This window comes from Heptranchias perlo, chromosome 37 (genome assembly GCF_035084215.1).
Source record: "Heptranchias perlo isolate sHepPer1 chromosome 37, sHepPer1.hap1, whole genome shotgun sequence".
In the NCBI taxonomy this organism is placed as follows: domain Eukaryota; kingdom Metazoa; phylum Chordata; class Chondrichthyes; order Hexanchiformes; family Hexanchidae; genus Heptranchias; species Heptranchias perlo.
In genome coordinates, this window is record NC_090361.1 from 7,444,605 (window position 1) to 7,461,475 (window position 16,871).

Genomic DNA, 16,871 nt, shown 5'->3' on the forward strand with positions numbered 1-16,871 from the left:
CCATCGCGACCACGCCCAAACCTGTCCTCCCCTGACGCCCACACCCAGGGCAAGTCACGTGATGGTGATGGGGGATGGGAACCGGTTTTTGTTTCCCCCTTTCAGACCCAGGGAGCATCCCACCCGCTGCTCTGTGAGCAGTTCTGGGCACCGCACCTTCGGAAGGACATATTGGCCTTGGAGGGAGTGCAGCGTAGGTTTACTAGAATGATACCCGGACTTCAAGAGTTAAGTTACGAGGAGAGATTACACAAATTGGGGTTGTATTCTTGAGAGTTTCGAAGGTTAAGGTGTGATCTGATCAAAGTTTATAAGATATTAAGGGGAACGGATAGGGTGGATAGAGAGAAACTATTTCCGCTGGTTGGGGATTCTAGGAGTAGGGGGCACAGTCTAAAAATTAGAGCCAGACCTTTCAGGAGTGAGATTAGAAAACATTTCTACATACAAAGGGTGGTAGAAGTTTGGAACTCTCGTCCGCAAATGGCAATTGATACTAGCTCAATTGTTAAATTTAAATTTAAATTTTTGGCACTCAAAGGTATTAAGGGATATGGGCCAAAGGCAGGTATATGGAGTTAGATCACAGATCAGCCATGATCTTATCAAATGGCGGAGCAGGCACGAGGGGCTGAATGGCCTACTCCTGTTCCTATGCTCTGTCTGAGATCAGCTGATTCAAGCCCGACTGGGAACTGAGCGCGAGACCTTATTGGGTCTGCGTGGCTCTGGTGGCCCATTGTTTGTTTTCTTTGTTGCCGTGTTGATATTCTTTCACGTCGTGGATGTCTGGGCAAAAGTAGGACACAGGTCTCTTCACAACATTCCTTTGGAACCGTGTAACCAGGTTACTCTGGGCAGTGAGCTCAGCCGAATTCACTGGACATATAGGCCCCAACATTGAAACGAGGCCAAGCATCTCTGCTAATAATGCAGCCACATGCGAATGGAACATAGGGACATAGGGACAGGAGTAGGCCATTCAGCCCCTCAAGCCTGTTCCGCCAATCAATGAGATCATGTACCTTAACTCCATCTACCCGCCTTGGTTCCATAACCCTTAATACCTCACCCCAAAACTAACAAGGGACTCTTTCCCCATTGTAGCATCTTTTAAGAACCCGCCCCTAATTGCATGTTATTTTTGTTATTACACACACACACACACACACGACAGAAAAAAATTGGATGCTTAATTAATTAATTAAGGATCGGTAACCAGAGGACACAGATTTAAGGTCACTGGCAAAAGAACCAGAGGCGGAATTAATAATAAGTTTCAAAAGGGAATTGGATAAATACTTGAATGGGGAAACTTTTGCAGGACCATGGGGAAAAGTAGGGGACTAATTGGATAGTCTTTCAAAGAGCTGATACAGGCACGATGGGCCAAATGGTCTCCTTCTGTGCTGTATCACTCTATGATTCTATGACAAAGGCTCACTAACAGACAATGCTGGGACTACACAATAGACCAGTCGGGTTCTGATGGAGACAGGTTGATGTTTTGGGGAGACAATCTGCGTTGACCTTGGGGTGTTAATCCATCTGTTTGTGAATGCTGGAGGAGTAGGCTGTACATTTCTGCCATTTCCTGTTCCTCTTTCGGTAGTTACCGGGCTAGCAACGCCTTCTGATCCAACAGAATCTCGCAGGTCAGGTGGTGAGAACACGTTGCTCGATAAACGCAGGGAGATGTAAAAGCCCCGCACACATTAACATTCCAGTGAGCTTGCTTGCTTCCAGACAGTGCATCCCTTTACACACAAGGGCCTGGATTAAAATAAAAACTATCCTGTTCCGGGCACTCAATGGGAATTGGACGGTATTGTTCAAGAGTTGCCAGAATGGCAACTAAGGGTCAAAGGTGAAAGAGCGTCAACCCAAATTGAGCGAGATTCAGAGCAACGTTTGTTCCCCTTTCGACCTCCTGGTGGGAGTAGAATGGCTCGGGGTCAGAACTGGAGTGCAACATTGTCACGGCATCTAACTGTTAGTCAGAGATTGGAGTGTCTGGTAAGGGTCCCTAATGTGTTCGACTATATTAAACGATGCGTCTTCTCTTTTTTTCTCTCTCGCTTGTTTGTTTTGTTTTATTCCATGTTCGCAGCCAAATGGCGGTAGCCAGGGTAAGGTAGCGGGGTCATTTCTGCTGCCGCCACCGCCCCCGATGGCCAGACCAGTCCCCCTTCCAATGTCTGACACAAAATCAACGAGCGCGTCCCCCGAGGGAGGAGCCACATCACCCACGTCACCCTGTAAGTGAAGGAGGTCCATCCATTTGTGCGCGTGAGTGTGGGCGGGGTGTTTTATTTGTTGATCTAAATCCGTGACACTTCTCGCACGCCTCTTACTCACCCTGGAAGCATTTCCAGTGTTACTCATAGGCCCCCCCTCCCCCCCAACACCATCCTCCACCCACCTTACTTGGCGGGCAATAAATGAGCAAAGAGTTTTTTCTTCAACAAAGTGGGGAGAAAAGGAAGGAGGCGGGGGGGAAGAAAAAATGCAGCGGACAGGAAGTTTGCAAAACAAAAGATGCCATGTTGCCTCAAGGGTTTCTTTGCCCCGTTGGCAATTTTTTTTTTTGTTTTATTTAGGCCCGAATCTCATGTTTCTATTTTGAGACAATGAATTTGTTTGCTTCAGAGCCATATTGAGGTGTGCAGAAGAGTGTCAGTGATTTATGCATCGGAGCAAAACAGAAACAACAGGGTGTTCTCTTGTTTTAAAAGAACAAAAATGTGTCACGGAATTGTGCATTTCAAGGTGCGATGTCGCCTCAGAAGAAGGCCGGACTTTAAACCGGCAGGTAGTGTCTCGACGCACTCCAGAAATGTGTGTCAATTGTCATCCATATCTGATGTTTTTCTGTGTGTATGTGTTTTTAAATTCAGACCGTGTAACAACAAGAATTTACTGTTGACGAAAGCAGGCAAATGCTTAACGCACTTTTACGTCATTCCTCTCTGTTCACTGTTACCTAAAATCCCATAAACTTACCTTCGTGCCCATGCTGGCTCTTATTCTTAAGGCGGTCATCGTAAACCTATACCCTCTAGTTACTGACTCACCGGCCAGTGGAAGTAGTTTGTCTTGATTTATCGGATCAATATTTGTATGAATTAAGTGCCTCAGTGAAAATATCAGACCAAGGAATGCCGTTTGAAAATACTAAATATCTGCTAAGATCACCAACAGTAACTTCCAGCCTATAGTGGTTAGGAATTACAGTAAAAGCTTACGGTTTCTGCAGGGAGTGTTTAAGTGTTACTCACATGGAGTTATCTTAAAGCTGCAGGCTCCATATTGGGCCAGGTATGAAGAGGGCAATGTTTTTTGACCTGCCCCATTCTCATTTGGGTTAAAGCCTGCGCCAGAAAAAGCTGACAGAGGAATTCAGTAGATTAGTGGGTTAAATGTTTGTACGGGAACGGGGCTGGATGGAAAATGTACCCAGTAAAGGCTGAGGTAAGGGACTTTTTTTTCAATGCGTGAGCCCAGACCATTTACTGTGACAGGCACCAATTCTGCCTTGACACACTCGCAATTTGGAGCAAGGATCCTGGCCGATTTTACCTCACTCCACGCCCGCTAGCACTAAGGCTAAATGAGGCTTTCCCAATATTTGAGATCAGCTAACTCAACATGGACCAGGAATGGAACCATCTAACCAGCCCTCAGCGAGCGTAACCCTGGACCACTCCTGCTGGAACCCCCTCCCCAAGTTTGTAGTAACAAGATGACTCTATGCTTGCTTCAAAGTGTTTCCTTGTCTCACTGTAGTGCTAAAGTGTGATGACTTTAGGATATTTCATTGTGTGGTTATTCATGAGGGAATCAAAAATGAATCATGTGCCAAGTTGGTTAACTTTAATTGCATTCCTGAAGGTCTTGAGGTAATCCTTTGATTGATAAGTGGAGGTGTTTAATCCATCTCAGTCAGTGCTTGTCTGCAATGGGTTTTCTTTTTGCAGGTTCACCTTCTTTTCTGATGTTAGTCCAATTAATAAAACCGATTAGACTGAGTCATCCCAGCCATTATCTGCATGCGGTTCTAAGCATCTTCCACCTTGTAGGCGATAAGAGTCTTACTCGCTCATGCACTGAGCCCGTTGTTGGAGGCATGTTTTCTTTAAGTGTGGCCCTAGTATCTTAGGCAGTCATGAACTGCTGCCAAATCCCAAACTGTCAAGTTGAGGGAGTGTGCTCTCATGCAGGTTCCATTATTATATAATAGTATTTCTGAAGACTCGCTGAGCAGAGCCCAAGATATCAAACCAAGGCTTCCTGAGCAATCACACTTCAACAATACAATGGTGGCAAGAAACACTTAGAAATTGTGGAGAGTCCTTAAAGTGCCCAATATATCATTTTATGCCTGGCTCCTATTGCTGAACCAATAAATTAAATATATTTGCCTACACTAAGCGAGATTATCATTATGAATAATCCAACACAGAAATGGGTTTTTGTTTTTTTGAACCAAGTTTATTGTCCTGGTGCGGGGGGGGGAAGGGAGACCAGGAAATTCTTGGGAGCCTTAAGGTCAGGCACTTTATCGTGGAGTTCTGAAACTCAACCCACCTGGAAGTCACTGCCATAAAATCTCGCGGGTTTCACCTCCGATGCCACGATCGGAAGGAAGCCTGAAATCAGTCCCGGAATGGGACTCGCTGCCCCCAAACTCGGGCATTGCAGGACCACCCGTAACCACCCCGCGAGGCCGAGGGTGGATCTTTTTTTTTAATCCCCAATCTCAACGAGACTTTAATCTTCTCAGATTTACCGCATGGTGGGAACGAATTTGAATGTGGTTAAAATAGAAAGTGATTGTCTATCACACCTCAGTTAGTCCCAGGCTTGGATCTCAGCTGAAGCTGGCTCCTCTGCACATCAGTCCGTGTAACTGGGTTGGGAAGAGTTCTCACGTGACTGCCTGGAAGCTTCCTGGTGTCACCAAAGGAGATCTGGTGATCTGAAAACAGACGCACGCACAAATTCTTTTTTTTGAAACTTGCTGGTTCCCCCTCCCCATCGCTTAGTTGTAAAATTCAGGGTGTCATGCAGACCAGGCCGTTCACAGTTGGTGTAGAATTAGTTACTTTTAGCTAGGGTACCAGTACAGGTACGACAATTGGTCTTCGGCAACTAGGGAAGGTCTCAGCTCCCGATCGCTATCTAGCAACCTCTGGGGCTTGATTTTCACCGCCCTCGCCTGGCGGTAACGGGACGGTAATTGGGTCGGGAGACTTACCGCTCCCGTCAACACCGGCGATGCAGCCAGCGCCATTTTGAAAGAGGCCTACTGCCAGGTGTCCAAAGCGCCTGCCTGTATCAGGCGATAGGCCCCTTTGAATATGGAAATTGGGATCCTATGAACTAACGAGGTCGCAGATTGCCAGTTTAGGTCGGAACTGTTTGGAGCCTGCCCAGTGCAGTCTCTGACCTGTTCCGCGAGGCGAGGGGAGAGAAGGGGCCGCGCGTGTTCGATTATTTTTGTGGGCCTCGGTGGAGCAGGGGCGCTGGCATCCTTGGAACCTCTCACCCACCGCGTTCACGACCCCTTCGCTGCTTCCCTTGCCGACGGCAGCTCCGGCCTGATCTCCCAGCCTTCAACACGGCAAGCCGAGTCGGGGAGGGCCCGTTTGGCACCCGGAGGCCACGTTGCCGGCGGAAAAGGTGGCCGACCAGCGCGCTCCGTGCGCGGATGATAGGTGAGCACGGGATGACCACAGCTCCCACCTTCCTGGGTCGGCACCGTCCAGGCTTGTCCGCGAAGGAGGCTCACTTGCATCAGGTACCCACTTGGGTCTACGGTTGCCTGTGGAACTGTATCCCAGTGAGGAGTTAGCGCCATCAGGAGAGAAGGAGGGGCAGAGGGTGAGGAGGGGAGAGAAAATCAGCAGGAGAAAGGGGGGGAAAGAAATACAGGACAGGGTAGTCCTTTTTTAAATGGATGTTCCTGGGTTGGTAGGGTGAAATTAGGACACCCTTTGACAGGCAATTCTGGCCCACCTTTAGAGTAAAAAGCCCATTAAATCCATTCCACTACCCTCATGTACAACCTGATCTGTCACTAACTCCAGTTGGCCCATTTTACCTCAGTGCGTTGACAGTGCCTCAGAATCATATTCCATTTGGACGCACTGCCAGTGGGACAAGTGCACAACACATGGAACGGTCCAAATTGCTGCACTGTGTTCGATTGCTGTCTTGCAAGGCAGCTGAGCTCCTTTAAAGGGGAACTCAAACTTATGGAGGGTGGAATGATAAACATTGCAGGAGCACAAGTGTTGTCTGATGAAGACTGGAAGGAAAATGCTTTAAAGGTCAGCGCTTAGATAACTGATCTCAGATGGGGCATAGCTCCGTGGAATGGTCGAGGTTCTATCATTGGCCACGGTAGCCCTGGATGAGGAAGAGGAAGATCAGTCAGAATCCCTGCTCCTAATTGCATTCCCCTGGTGGAACGTGGACCTGTGAGGATATTGGATCAGGTCGGGATTTCACTTGGCTGTGATGGGCCGCGATCACATAGCTTGGCCAGTACCAGCAATCATGTTCAGCGGGTGAGACCCCAGAGGGTGGCCAGCACCCAAGGGACCAAACGCCTCTCCCAGAGCTTTCAGGAGAGCGAGGGAGCAAATTTGGAGCAACCTGACTAGGACATACAAGGGTTTGTCAGTTCTCTGAGTATAATATAACTGCGAATCTTCCTCATACCTTCCTGCCCTTATCACTGTTTTCCTGTTGACAGCATATTCTACACCCAGCTCCTCCACCGCCAACCGGTTTGTCAGCATTGGACCACGGGATGGAAACTTTGTAAATATCCCGCAGCAGTCACAGGTAAGTGGAATGCCTTCCGTCCGCTGTTAGCAATCTGCATTAGACCGGCTAGGCACGAGACATATGTCAGACAAAGATTAGTGTCAGATGCGCTCGACCTCTCCTGGTTACGATGAATGTGGCACATCTAGTGGCTGGGTTTTATTTTGTTATTATTACGGGCTGATCTCCCGTGGTGTTGCTCAAGGGTAGTCCGGGGTCCAGTCCATGGTTGGAACCGCGAACACGGAGCTATGTGTTTTTAACCCGCCATGTTTCTTTAAGGCGATCGGTCAGGTACTACCTGTGAGGAAGTGATCTAAAGAGGCATGCCCTGAGGTCAAGTAAAGGCTAATTGTTGCACAAAGTTTCAGTAGATTGGCAGCTGCTTATAAATTCCCCACTCCCGCCCCGGGGTGGGGGGAACAGACTGGTTTACCAAGGTCAGAAAAACCAGCAATAAAAGACTGGATTTATTTCTCACTCATTTACACTTTGATGTTTGACGTCTGAAGTGTGACAGATGTACATTGAATGGAAGGCATTTAGATATAAATTTATTGAGAAACCCAGGTGACAGGCCAAAGCTCAAGTTCAACTGGATAGAAGATGAGGGAAATCAGGAAGTAGCGGTCAGGTGGGTTTTAAAAGGTTATAGATTGTAGAGAAAAGGGAGGACTGAGAGGGGTAGGGAATTCCACAATTTTGAGGTTGTAAACAAGAATGAATTAAAGCAGGAGACTTGATTCCAACATAGTGAGATGCAGGGAGAAGGAGCAGCATTTGGGATGAGATACATTTGGTGTTTTGTAGGAAGAAGAGAGATTAGTTTGGAGGACTATTGATTAGCTAGAGAAGCAAGCAAGGCTGTAGCAGAAAGATAGAGGTGAGATTATTATCCATCATTAACCTGTGACCAGACGGTGTTGTTTGAAGGTGTGTTTAGTTGAGAAACTCAGAAGACATGTACGTCATGGGTCGGATGCGATGCAGAGCTCCGTGAGGGACCACGTAATAACAAAAATCCATTCGGGTATCCCGTGCACCTTTACAGAATGTAGACAACCTGCATTGCTTCAGACTGTATCTAATTTTAGTCTCCTGGAGGAGATGGGTAACCACAGGGAAAACTTGCCAGGAGTGTAAAGATCCAATCAAATTTCTTTCTATCAATTCCACCCCCCCCAAAAAAAAACAATTGATTAAACCTTTCAATCTAACACCAATACCAATCTACATTATTGAACCGTGACAAAAGGAATTCCCTTAGTCCCAAGAGAACTGGAGCCATAATTTGGGTCCAGACTGAATCCAATAACCTTGAGATCTTTTCAGTAACCTAATGTCCGCCTAGATCATTTTAAAGGGATGGGCACAGCATTAAATGCTTTGGAATGGGACTCTGTTATCCATTTCTACTGCTGTGTGGTGAAATATAAACTTCTTTCATCTCTGATCTCACTTGAGGCATTTCTAATTTTTGACATGCCTGCCCCAGTTGTTCGCCTACAGTTTGATCCATAACCAAATCATGGTCACATTATCCAGATCTATTTTCCCATTTCATGACAGGAACTCTGGCCGCCTCAGTCAAGGCCTGCTCAAAAATAGCGGCGGGGTGGGCGGGGGGCTGGGAGTGGGGTGGAAGTCAACAGTAAGTATATTTTTGTCATTTTGGTCTCGTTACCGACCCCATTCTCGCTGAAAGAAAAAGCGGGCATTTAGAGAGACCAAAGTCGGGAGCCTCTGTGTTTACTGTCACTAGACATCCCTTCCTCACACTCTTCATTCCTCCTAGTTTTCCAGAAACAGGCCTTGTCTCACCTATCTACGGGAGTTCTTTGAGGAGCTAACTCATTCAGTTTGCTGAGAAAAATCAACTGGCCATAAACTTGTGTTTTCAAAAGGGATTTGATAAATTTCCAGATATGATGCTTGTGAAGCACGTTAAATGAATGGCAAGTCAAGTGACTAGATTGAAAACTGACTTGGCACGAGGAAGCAGTGGGTGGCGACGAGTGCAAGAAGTTTTGTTTGGGGAGTAGTGACTTGCGGAGTTCTGCAGGATCTCACCGTGCATACTGTTCATAAATATTGCGGAGGTAGGTACTTTATTGTATATAGTTCCATAAAAGGTGCTGATGATACTAAGTTAGGTGGCCAGATGGTGGGTATAAGGGACATCAAAGAAATTCAAATGGAACTGGAGCGATCAAAGGATTGGAGTGAGGAAGAGCAGATGGACTTTAATATAGATATAAACGTAAGGTAATGAAACGAGAAATGCAGAACACATGTAGAGAGGACAATTGAAACTACTACATCCTCATTAAGTCCAAGCAAGATTTAAACTGGATGTGGGTGGGGGAGGCAGCGGTGGGGTAGAGGTAGAGTAACACGTTCATTTTGATTTTAGCAGATCTCCCGAGGTAAGGCAGAAGTTACACTGTTTTATTAGGACCCTGTAAAGAACGGTGTATTATTCCGCTGCTGAGGTGAATCTGTGTGCAACTGGCCTGTCCCTTTAAGGTCACAAGGTCTAATTGCTGGAAAATAGGAACATCCCAAGGTCAGCTAGAGGCCAATACATCAATTAGAGATCGGGCTGGCTTTCTTTTTTTTAAATCTGTTATTTTTAAAAAGTGACTCCTGAAGTCAACCAGAGGTTTACGTTCCTTTGGCGGCAGAGTTTCTCCGTATATTGGAAAATATTGGACAAAACCTGCACTTAACTGATGCCATCGATGTGCCTTTGGTGAAAGAACAGTGTTGAGAATGGTGGTTAGAGTGGAACTTGCTGTGGTCGGGTCTCGAGAAACACTGTAACTTTATCCGGGGTCCCTCCTGCTCCCGATCACAGTGGCAGGTCCGAGCTTCTCCAGCATCAGAAAGCCTCCCCTTCTGCTTGAACCCTCTTCAACATCAAAATGATCGAAAAAGAAAAGTTTTTTTTTTAATAAAAAGCCCTGTCATGTTGAATTTGACAGAGATAATGAAACAAGAAACACAGAACGCACGTAGAGAGGATTTGAACTCCCCCCAGTTATCATTGGCGGCTAAAATAAATGTTTATATTTTAAAATATCTTCTCCTCAGAAATCTGGTGAGATATCGTTGGGGAAAAAGAGACATTTTTTTAAAAACCCTTTTCAACAGGCATTATTCCTAGCTCTCTGAAGGTGCTGCTTAGAAGCAAGTGGATCAGACTAGGAGGCTCATATTGAGAAAAACTTGATGGGCAAACTGCTTGGGTCTGTGCGGTAATGTCCTATGTTTATTTACTCGTACTTGGGATGTGGCAGAATTTATAACTCTCATTCTCGTGTTCAAATCCCTCCATGGCCTCGCCCCTCCCTCTCCCTCTAACCTCCTTCAGCCCTACAACCCTCCGAGATCTCTGCGCTGCCCCAATTCCTGCCTCTTGCACATCCCCGATTTCCTTCGCCTCCCACCCCCCCTCCATTGGTGGCCGTGTCTTCAGCCGTCTCGGCCCTAAGCTCTGGAATTCCCGCCCCAAACCTCCCCGCCTCTCTCTCCCCCTTTAAGACGCTCCTTAAAACCTACCTCTTTGACCAAGCTTTTGGTCACCTGTCCTAATATCTCCTTATTTGGCTCGGTGTCAAATTTTGTTTGCTAATGCTCCTGTGAAGCGACTTAGGTCGTTTTACTTTGTTGAAGGCGCTATATAAATGCAAGTTGTTGTTGTTGATGCTGGCAAGGCTGTATTTATTGTCCAACCCGAGTTGACCTGGTTATGGTCCTTTTTGTTTTGTATCGATTGTTTTTCCACATGAATTGCCTTGCTAGGCCACGTCAGAGACTTGTAAGAGTCAAGGGACTAGAGTCAGGTGTAGGCCAGACTGAGTAGGAGTGGCAGGTTCCCTTGTAGGAACATAGGAACAGGAGTAGGCCATTCAGCCCCTCGTGCCTGCTCCGCCATTTGATGAGATCATGGCTGATCTGTGATCTAACTCCATATACCTGCCTTTGGCCCATATCCCTTAATACCTTTGGTTGCCAAAAAGCTATCTATCTCACATTTAAATTTAGCAATTGAGCTTCGATCAGATCACTCCTCAACCTTCTAAACTCTAGAGAATACAACCCCAATTTGTGTAATCTCTCCTCGTAACTTAACCCTTGAAGTCCAGGTATCATTCCAGTAAACCTACGCTGCACTCCCTCCAAGGCCAATATGTCCTTCCGAAGGTGCGGTGCCCAGAACTGCTCACAGTACTCCAGGTGCGGTCTAACCAGGGTTTTGTATATTGTCTGAAGGATATTAGTGAACCAGTTGGGTTTTTACAATGAGCCAGCAGTATTTTTCCTGATGCCAGCCCACAAATTGCCAGATTTAATTGAATTCACTTTCACAACTTGCTATGGTGGGATTTGAACTACGACCTCTGGGGTTGCTGGCCCAGTGCCATAACCACTACACTAACATACGTAGAAGTAGCCACAGAAGGAAATCTCGCCTTCCTGCTTGGTCTCTGCATCCTCCAGATGGCACAGGACCAGAAATTTGGTGTGTGTCAGGAGGAGGGCCTCCTATGTCAGTTAAATTGGCACCGTGGTCCAGAAAGGACAAAGATGGAGGTACTTTGTGGTTTTAAGTTTTTAGGTCGTTGCAAGGTTAGTCTTATTTATTTATTTGACGCCAAGGAAGCTGGGGAAGGACAGTTTGTTTGGACTTTGTTGTGGCTTGGAAATCTGCCAATAGAGAGAAAAATAACTGCGACTAAACATGCTCCACCAGAACTTAAAACAGGACACGGTGAATATGCAGAAATGAATAGGATATTGTTCACGGTTTGTTTTTGCATCGTATGATGAATGCAATATGATATGGACCCATAATGACGAAAGTCAATTTACATTACATTAAAACCAGGCATTATCATAGAATCATACAGCACAGAATGGGGCCATTCGGCCCATCATGCCTATGCCGGCTCTTTGAAAGAGCTATCCAATTAGTCCCACAATCGCCTGCTCATTCTCCATAGCCCTGCAAATTTTTTCCCTTTCAAGTATATATCCAATTCCCCTTTGAAAGTTACTATTGAATCTGCTTCCACCGCCCTTTCAGGCAGTGAATTCCAGATCATAACAACTCACTACGTAAAAGAAATTCTCCTCATCTCCCCTCTGGTTCTTTTTCCAAAAGAGCCTGGGTGGCAAAGGGAGTAAAATGTACTCGTTGCTTGATTTACACCGTGAAACCTGCAAGCTGAATATTAATTGCTGATGACTGAAAGACATAGGGTGGAATCTCCATGGGTTTCCCTGACCTCCCACTGTAACTTCAGCGGAAAACGCCGGAGAAGCAGCGCAATCCCGCTAATCTTCCACCGAAGTTATGCCGGACAATCGGGAAGATCCCTGCAGAAATTACTGGGGTGAGTGTCTCGCTGAAAACGAAGTCTGAGAAAAGGGCAGAGGGCCTGGGTGCTGCGTCACACTGCCCGATCATCTCTTGAATCCAGCCCCGACTGATGGGTTGTCTGTTGTCCGTAAAAGGTCCTAAATGAAATGATGATGTGGAGATGCCGGTGATGGACTGGGGTGGACAAATGTAAGGAATCTTACAACACCAGGTTATAGTCCAACAATTTTATTTTAAAATCACAAGCTTTCGGAGATTATCCCCTTCGTCAGGTGAATGAGTGAAAGGTTCTCAAATCGCATATCTTATACTAGGCTGGGACAGCATCACACCAATCAAAAGGTGTCGTTGTTGTTCAAACAGGCCAGTCACGGAGAACAGCACGTCCCAGTACACTGGATATACATTGTGTCAATTACACAGACAGACAGAAAGAGACCCAAATGGCAGTGAGAGAGAGAGAGAGAATATTAAAACACATAACTTTTTTTTCCTCAACCATGATCTTGGGTTCATGTCACGCTACACGTAACCCGACCAGCAAAAAGGGAAAAAAAAGTTATGTGTTTTAATATTCTCTCTCTCTCTCTCTCACTGCCATTTGGGTCTCTTTCTTTCTGTCTGTAATTGACACAATGTATATCCAGTGTACTGGGATGTGCTGTTCTGTGTGACTGGCCTGTTTGAACAACAACGACACCTTTTGATTGGTGTGACGCTGTCCCAGCATTAATATAAGATATGCGATTTGAGAACCTTTCACTCATTCACCTGACGAAGGGGATAATCTCTGAAATCTTGTGATTTTAAAATAAAATTGTTGGACTATAACTAAATGAAATGAGTTTGGGGAAGCCTGAACCCAGCACAGGCACAGGCCCAAGGCCCAGCACAGCTCCTAAGTTGGCATGAATTGGCATTAAATTGGCAATCACGCTCAGAATAGTCACAAGGAGGATTGATATGGAAGATTGAGATGTCGCACTGGGGCAGTTGGTGTTGCTCTTTAGAGGTTGGCATTAATAGTCGTCGTTGGGGCAGAGCTGAGGGACTGTCAATACATACTGTACCTGAAAATGTTGGTAAGGAGTAGGAAAATATCCCATTTTCCAGCATTGGCATCACACACATTAACGCACAAATAACATGGACAGAAAACGGAATCAGTAAATAGAAAATGCCTAAAAAGAGAGCAGTTAATGAGTCCATTGGCTCCCGGTTAGTTGCAGGGGCTTCTGCAATTAGGTTATTGATTGAGAAACCAAAGTGAAGGACTCATGGTCCATAGTGCAGGACAGTACCAAGGCAGGGAAGAGTTGAAGGAAATCAGGAAGTCCTGATTAGATGACACCAAACTTGGGTTGTAAGACTGTAGATTGTAGTTGGAAAGGTGTAGAAGGAAGGGAAGATCGAGGGGGAGAAGGAGTTGCACACAGTTTTGAGGTTGGAGTCCGTGCTATGAGTCTTGTTCTCAATACAGAGGGTAATGCATGGAAAGAGGTGATGTATTTGGGACTTGGAAGGAACGGGAGAGGAAAGTTCACGGGAGCACTGACCCTAGCAGTAGCAATACGTTAGAGACATGTGGTAGAGAGAGAGAGAAAGAGAGAGAGAGAGAGATAGAAAAGATTGGAGGGAAGAGAATGATCACCTGGCAAATAACAATCTTTTGTTGTATTCTGTCCAGGAGTTTGAGAGAGCTCTTGGAGTCTACCCAGATAGGGGAGCAGGAGAGACTTGGAGAGACTTGGCATTATAGAGAGTTAGAACTTATTGAAGGAAAAAGAAACGTTTGCACAAAAGAGGAAACGAAACTTGTTGGGGCTGATATTGGTGATGGAAGAGTGGAGACTATCTGGAGGTTGGCTACACGGCAATGCCTGTCACAAGGTTCCTTACAGTGACAGCACTGTCCATTTAAACTGTTTTCATTGAAATACCAAATGAGAGGACGAAGAAGTACCAGTCCCCACAGTGCAATCCCTCTGTACAAATGTTTAAACAATGGGCCAGAATTTCCTGTCAAAGTAACAGGGAGGCTAAAGGCGTTCCCCGTTATTTATGCGCAAATGGTACAGCAGCTTCAGGCGAGGAGCAGACGCGCGGTTAAACCCGGATATCCAAAAGTCCGAGATGCGCCGCTCCGCGGTTAGCTTCGTGAAAACGGCATCTCGCCGTCTGCCTCGCCATTGACAGGAATTGAACGGCGTGAAATGGCTGTATTTGCGCGGTTGATACGAACTAAACTCGCCACAGAAAGGTAAGGCTTGTCCATTCCAGTCTAAATACCCGTTTAACGACATGATATGTTAATAACTGCCGGTCAACGTCTCTGGCACTGAAAATGAACGATTACAAGCGTGGAGTCTCATTCCTTCAGGTTTTAATTGTTGTTGGGGATTTTAAAACGTAAAAAATTTTAAAAAAAATTATTTTTCCTTTCTGTCTCTTTTTTATCGCCCTCTCTTAATCCAATCTTTCTTTCCCTCTCTTTGTTTCTCTTTCTGTACCTGATTTGACGTTGAATTCACTCACTCTAATTTACAATCCCTTCTCAGTCTTTGCGCTGTTTATTTCTCAATCCTTCATTCTGATCGATTAAGGAGATACCCAGTCGCCTGCCCTGTTCACTCAGGTCCCAGATGCCCTGTTTCCCCTCACTGCTACGTTATCCACTTGCACTCTCAGCAAATTACCACTCAAAAAATGTAAAAGCCTAATCTTCGAACAAGCTTTTAGTCCCCTGTCCTAATATCTCGTTCTTTGGCTCGGTGTCAACTTTGGTCTGATTACGCTCCTGTGAAGCACCTTGGGAGGTTTAAAGGTGCTGTGTAAACACAAGTTGTTGTTGCTGCATTCCATGGCATCAGTCAGCACCTTCAGCAGAAAAGGGGAGCAAAATTGGGAGGTCTTTTTTTTTAATAATAATCCCTGACAAAACTCACACAGGCACCAATAGAGGGCAACTATTAAAATCCGTGCATCGAAGACAAAATCACTTCTCCCGTTTTACGACGGGAGCCGAGATCCGGAGAGTGATTGGCAGCGTTTTTGGGCCTAGTCAAAGCCCTTACAGCAGCCTTCCGCAGGAAGATTGATGTGAGGGTGAACCGCAGCTCCAACTCGGGCTTAATTGCCCAATTTTAACACTCCAGCCTCCACTTTGCGGGGGCAACAAAAATGAGATGTGGTTTGATGAGAAACAAATGTGGAGGTGGAAGATCACGTTTAAATAAGTAAGAGACGGCTCAGGAAGTCAGTGCATTCTTGTACAGGGAGGCAATTGTGCCAAACTCCTTTTTCACTGTCGAGTGCACACATCAGCAAGTAATTTACATTACAAAGTACAGAAAGGAGGGGAGAAAAAGATTCTGTTGATCACAGAGTCCGAAGACAAGGGAGGAGTTGGGAATCAAGAGTCTTTTTTGTTTTGTAGTTACATTTTCAAACTGTCCCTCCGCCCTGGAAGACAGATCGTTAAAATGAAGCACCGAGGCCAATGGGGCCTTGAGAGCTTTAGCATTGAGGATGAACATCGCCATTGCTCATCCAGGCCACTAGGTGGAACCCTCATGGTGACAGAGCACTTGTTTCAGGAGAGGGCCCCTCACTAACTGTTTGTCAAGGGCCAAATTCCAGACCAATGTCTGTCCCAATGGCCATTCCCAGATGCTGCAACAGGCCACACCACAGAGTGGTGGGATGTGGGTGTGTACCTGTGGTTTCCCCCTGACACTCATGTCGCTCTGGGCAGTTGCCAAGGGGAGGCCTGAAAGGCACTTCTCAACGGGGACCTAAAGTTCGATTTCAATCAGACCCTTTCCCTTGCTGTACGTTATAGCTCTGCTTCCTAATGGGATCCCATTGCCTTCCTTTTCCTGAGAGCAAGAGAAGGACAGGGAGCAGACCGAGTCCAAGTCCCAGAGTTGGGCCGGCCATGAATTGAGGCTCTCAGTTGCATGAAGCAGGATCTGTCAAGAGCCACAAGTCAAGGTGAGGTGGACCATGGTCTCAGGGCTATATTATTGGGACCTTTGTTCAAGGAGTTGACTGGTGGAGGTAGGGAAAGAGAAGGATGCATTGGCTGGGACTGGCAATAGTCTTCTCCTTTGACAGTGCAATGACGATAATGGTGAAGACAACATCGCCATGGATTGAAGGAGAGCACAGGATAGAAGATGGTAAGCAAAGTGAGAGGATACATTAGAGGGAAGGAGGAGAGCTGGTCACCTCAACAACTAAAAATCATCACTCAACTTCTTAAGATCCTCCAACAAATCTTTAAACAAATACTGAATGTCCATTACTCGAACCACCATAGTGTTCAGAGTATAAAACAATGCAGGACACCATGGTTGAAAAGAGCCAGAGGGATGAGGTAAATCAGGAATTAGTGGGTAGGTGACACCAGGCTTGCGTTTTAAAGCCTGTAGACGGTGGAAGAAAGGGAAGGACGAGAGAGGCAAGGGGTTGCTGAGTTGGGAGTTTCCACACCTTTTATCTTCGTGGGCCCACATTGGTGCAAACAGATAGGCCGCACGAGCCAAATCTAAAGTTTAAATCAATGCTCCAATTAATTCGCAGAGATGAAGAAATGGGGCAGGGTTTTAAAAGGGAAAAACGGGTGGTTTGGGGGCGGCGGGAGCAATCA

The 16,871-nt window shown here is 46.1% G+C and overlaps 1 protein-coding gene across 4 annotated transcripts in view; it reads left to right on the forward strand.

Annotated features, from left to right (window-relative positions):
• nfixb (nuclear factor I/Xb) overlaps positions 1–16,871 on the forward strand; it is a 355,165-nt gene that overhangs the window by 300,758 nt on the left and 37,536 nt on the right. For all 4 annotated transcript variants that reach the window (XM_067973063.1, XM_067973066.1, XM_067973064.1 and 1 more), the window contains 2 exons: positions 2,111–2,258; positions 6,761–6,852. In XM_067973063.1, coding sequence (XP_067829164.1) covers positions 2,111–2,258; positions 6,761–6,852 — 240 coding nt within the window. The remainder of the gene's footprint in view (positions 1–2,110; positions 2,259–6,760; positions 6,853–16,871) is intronic.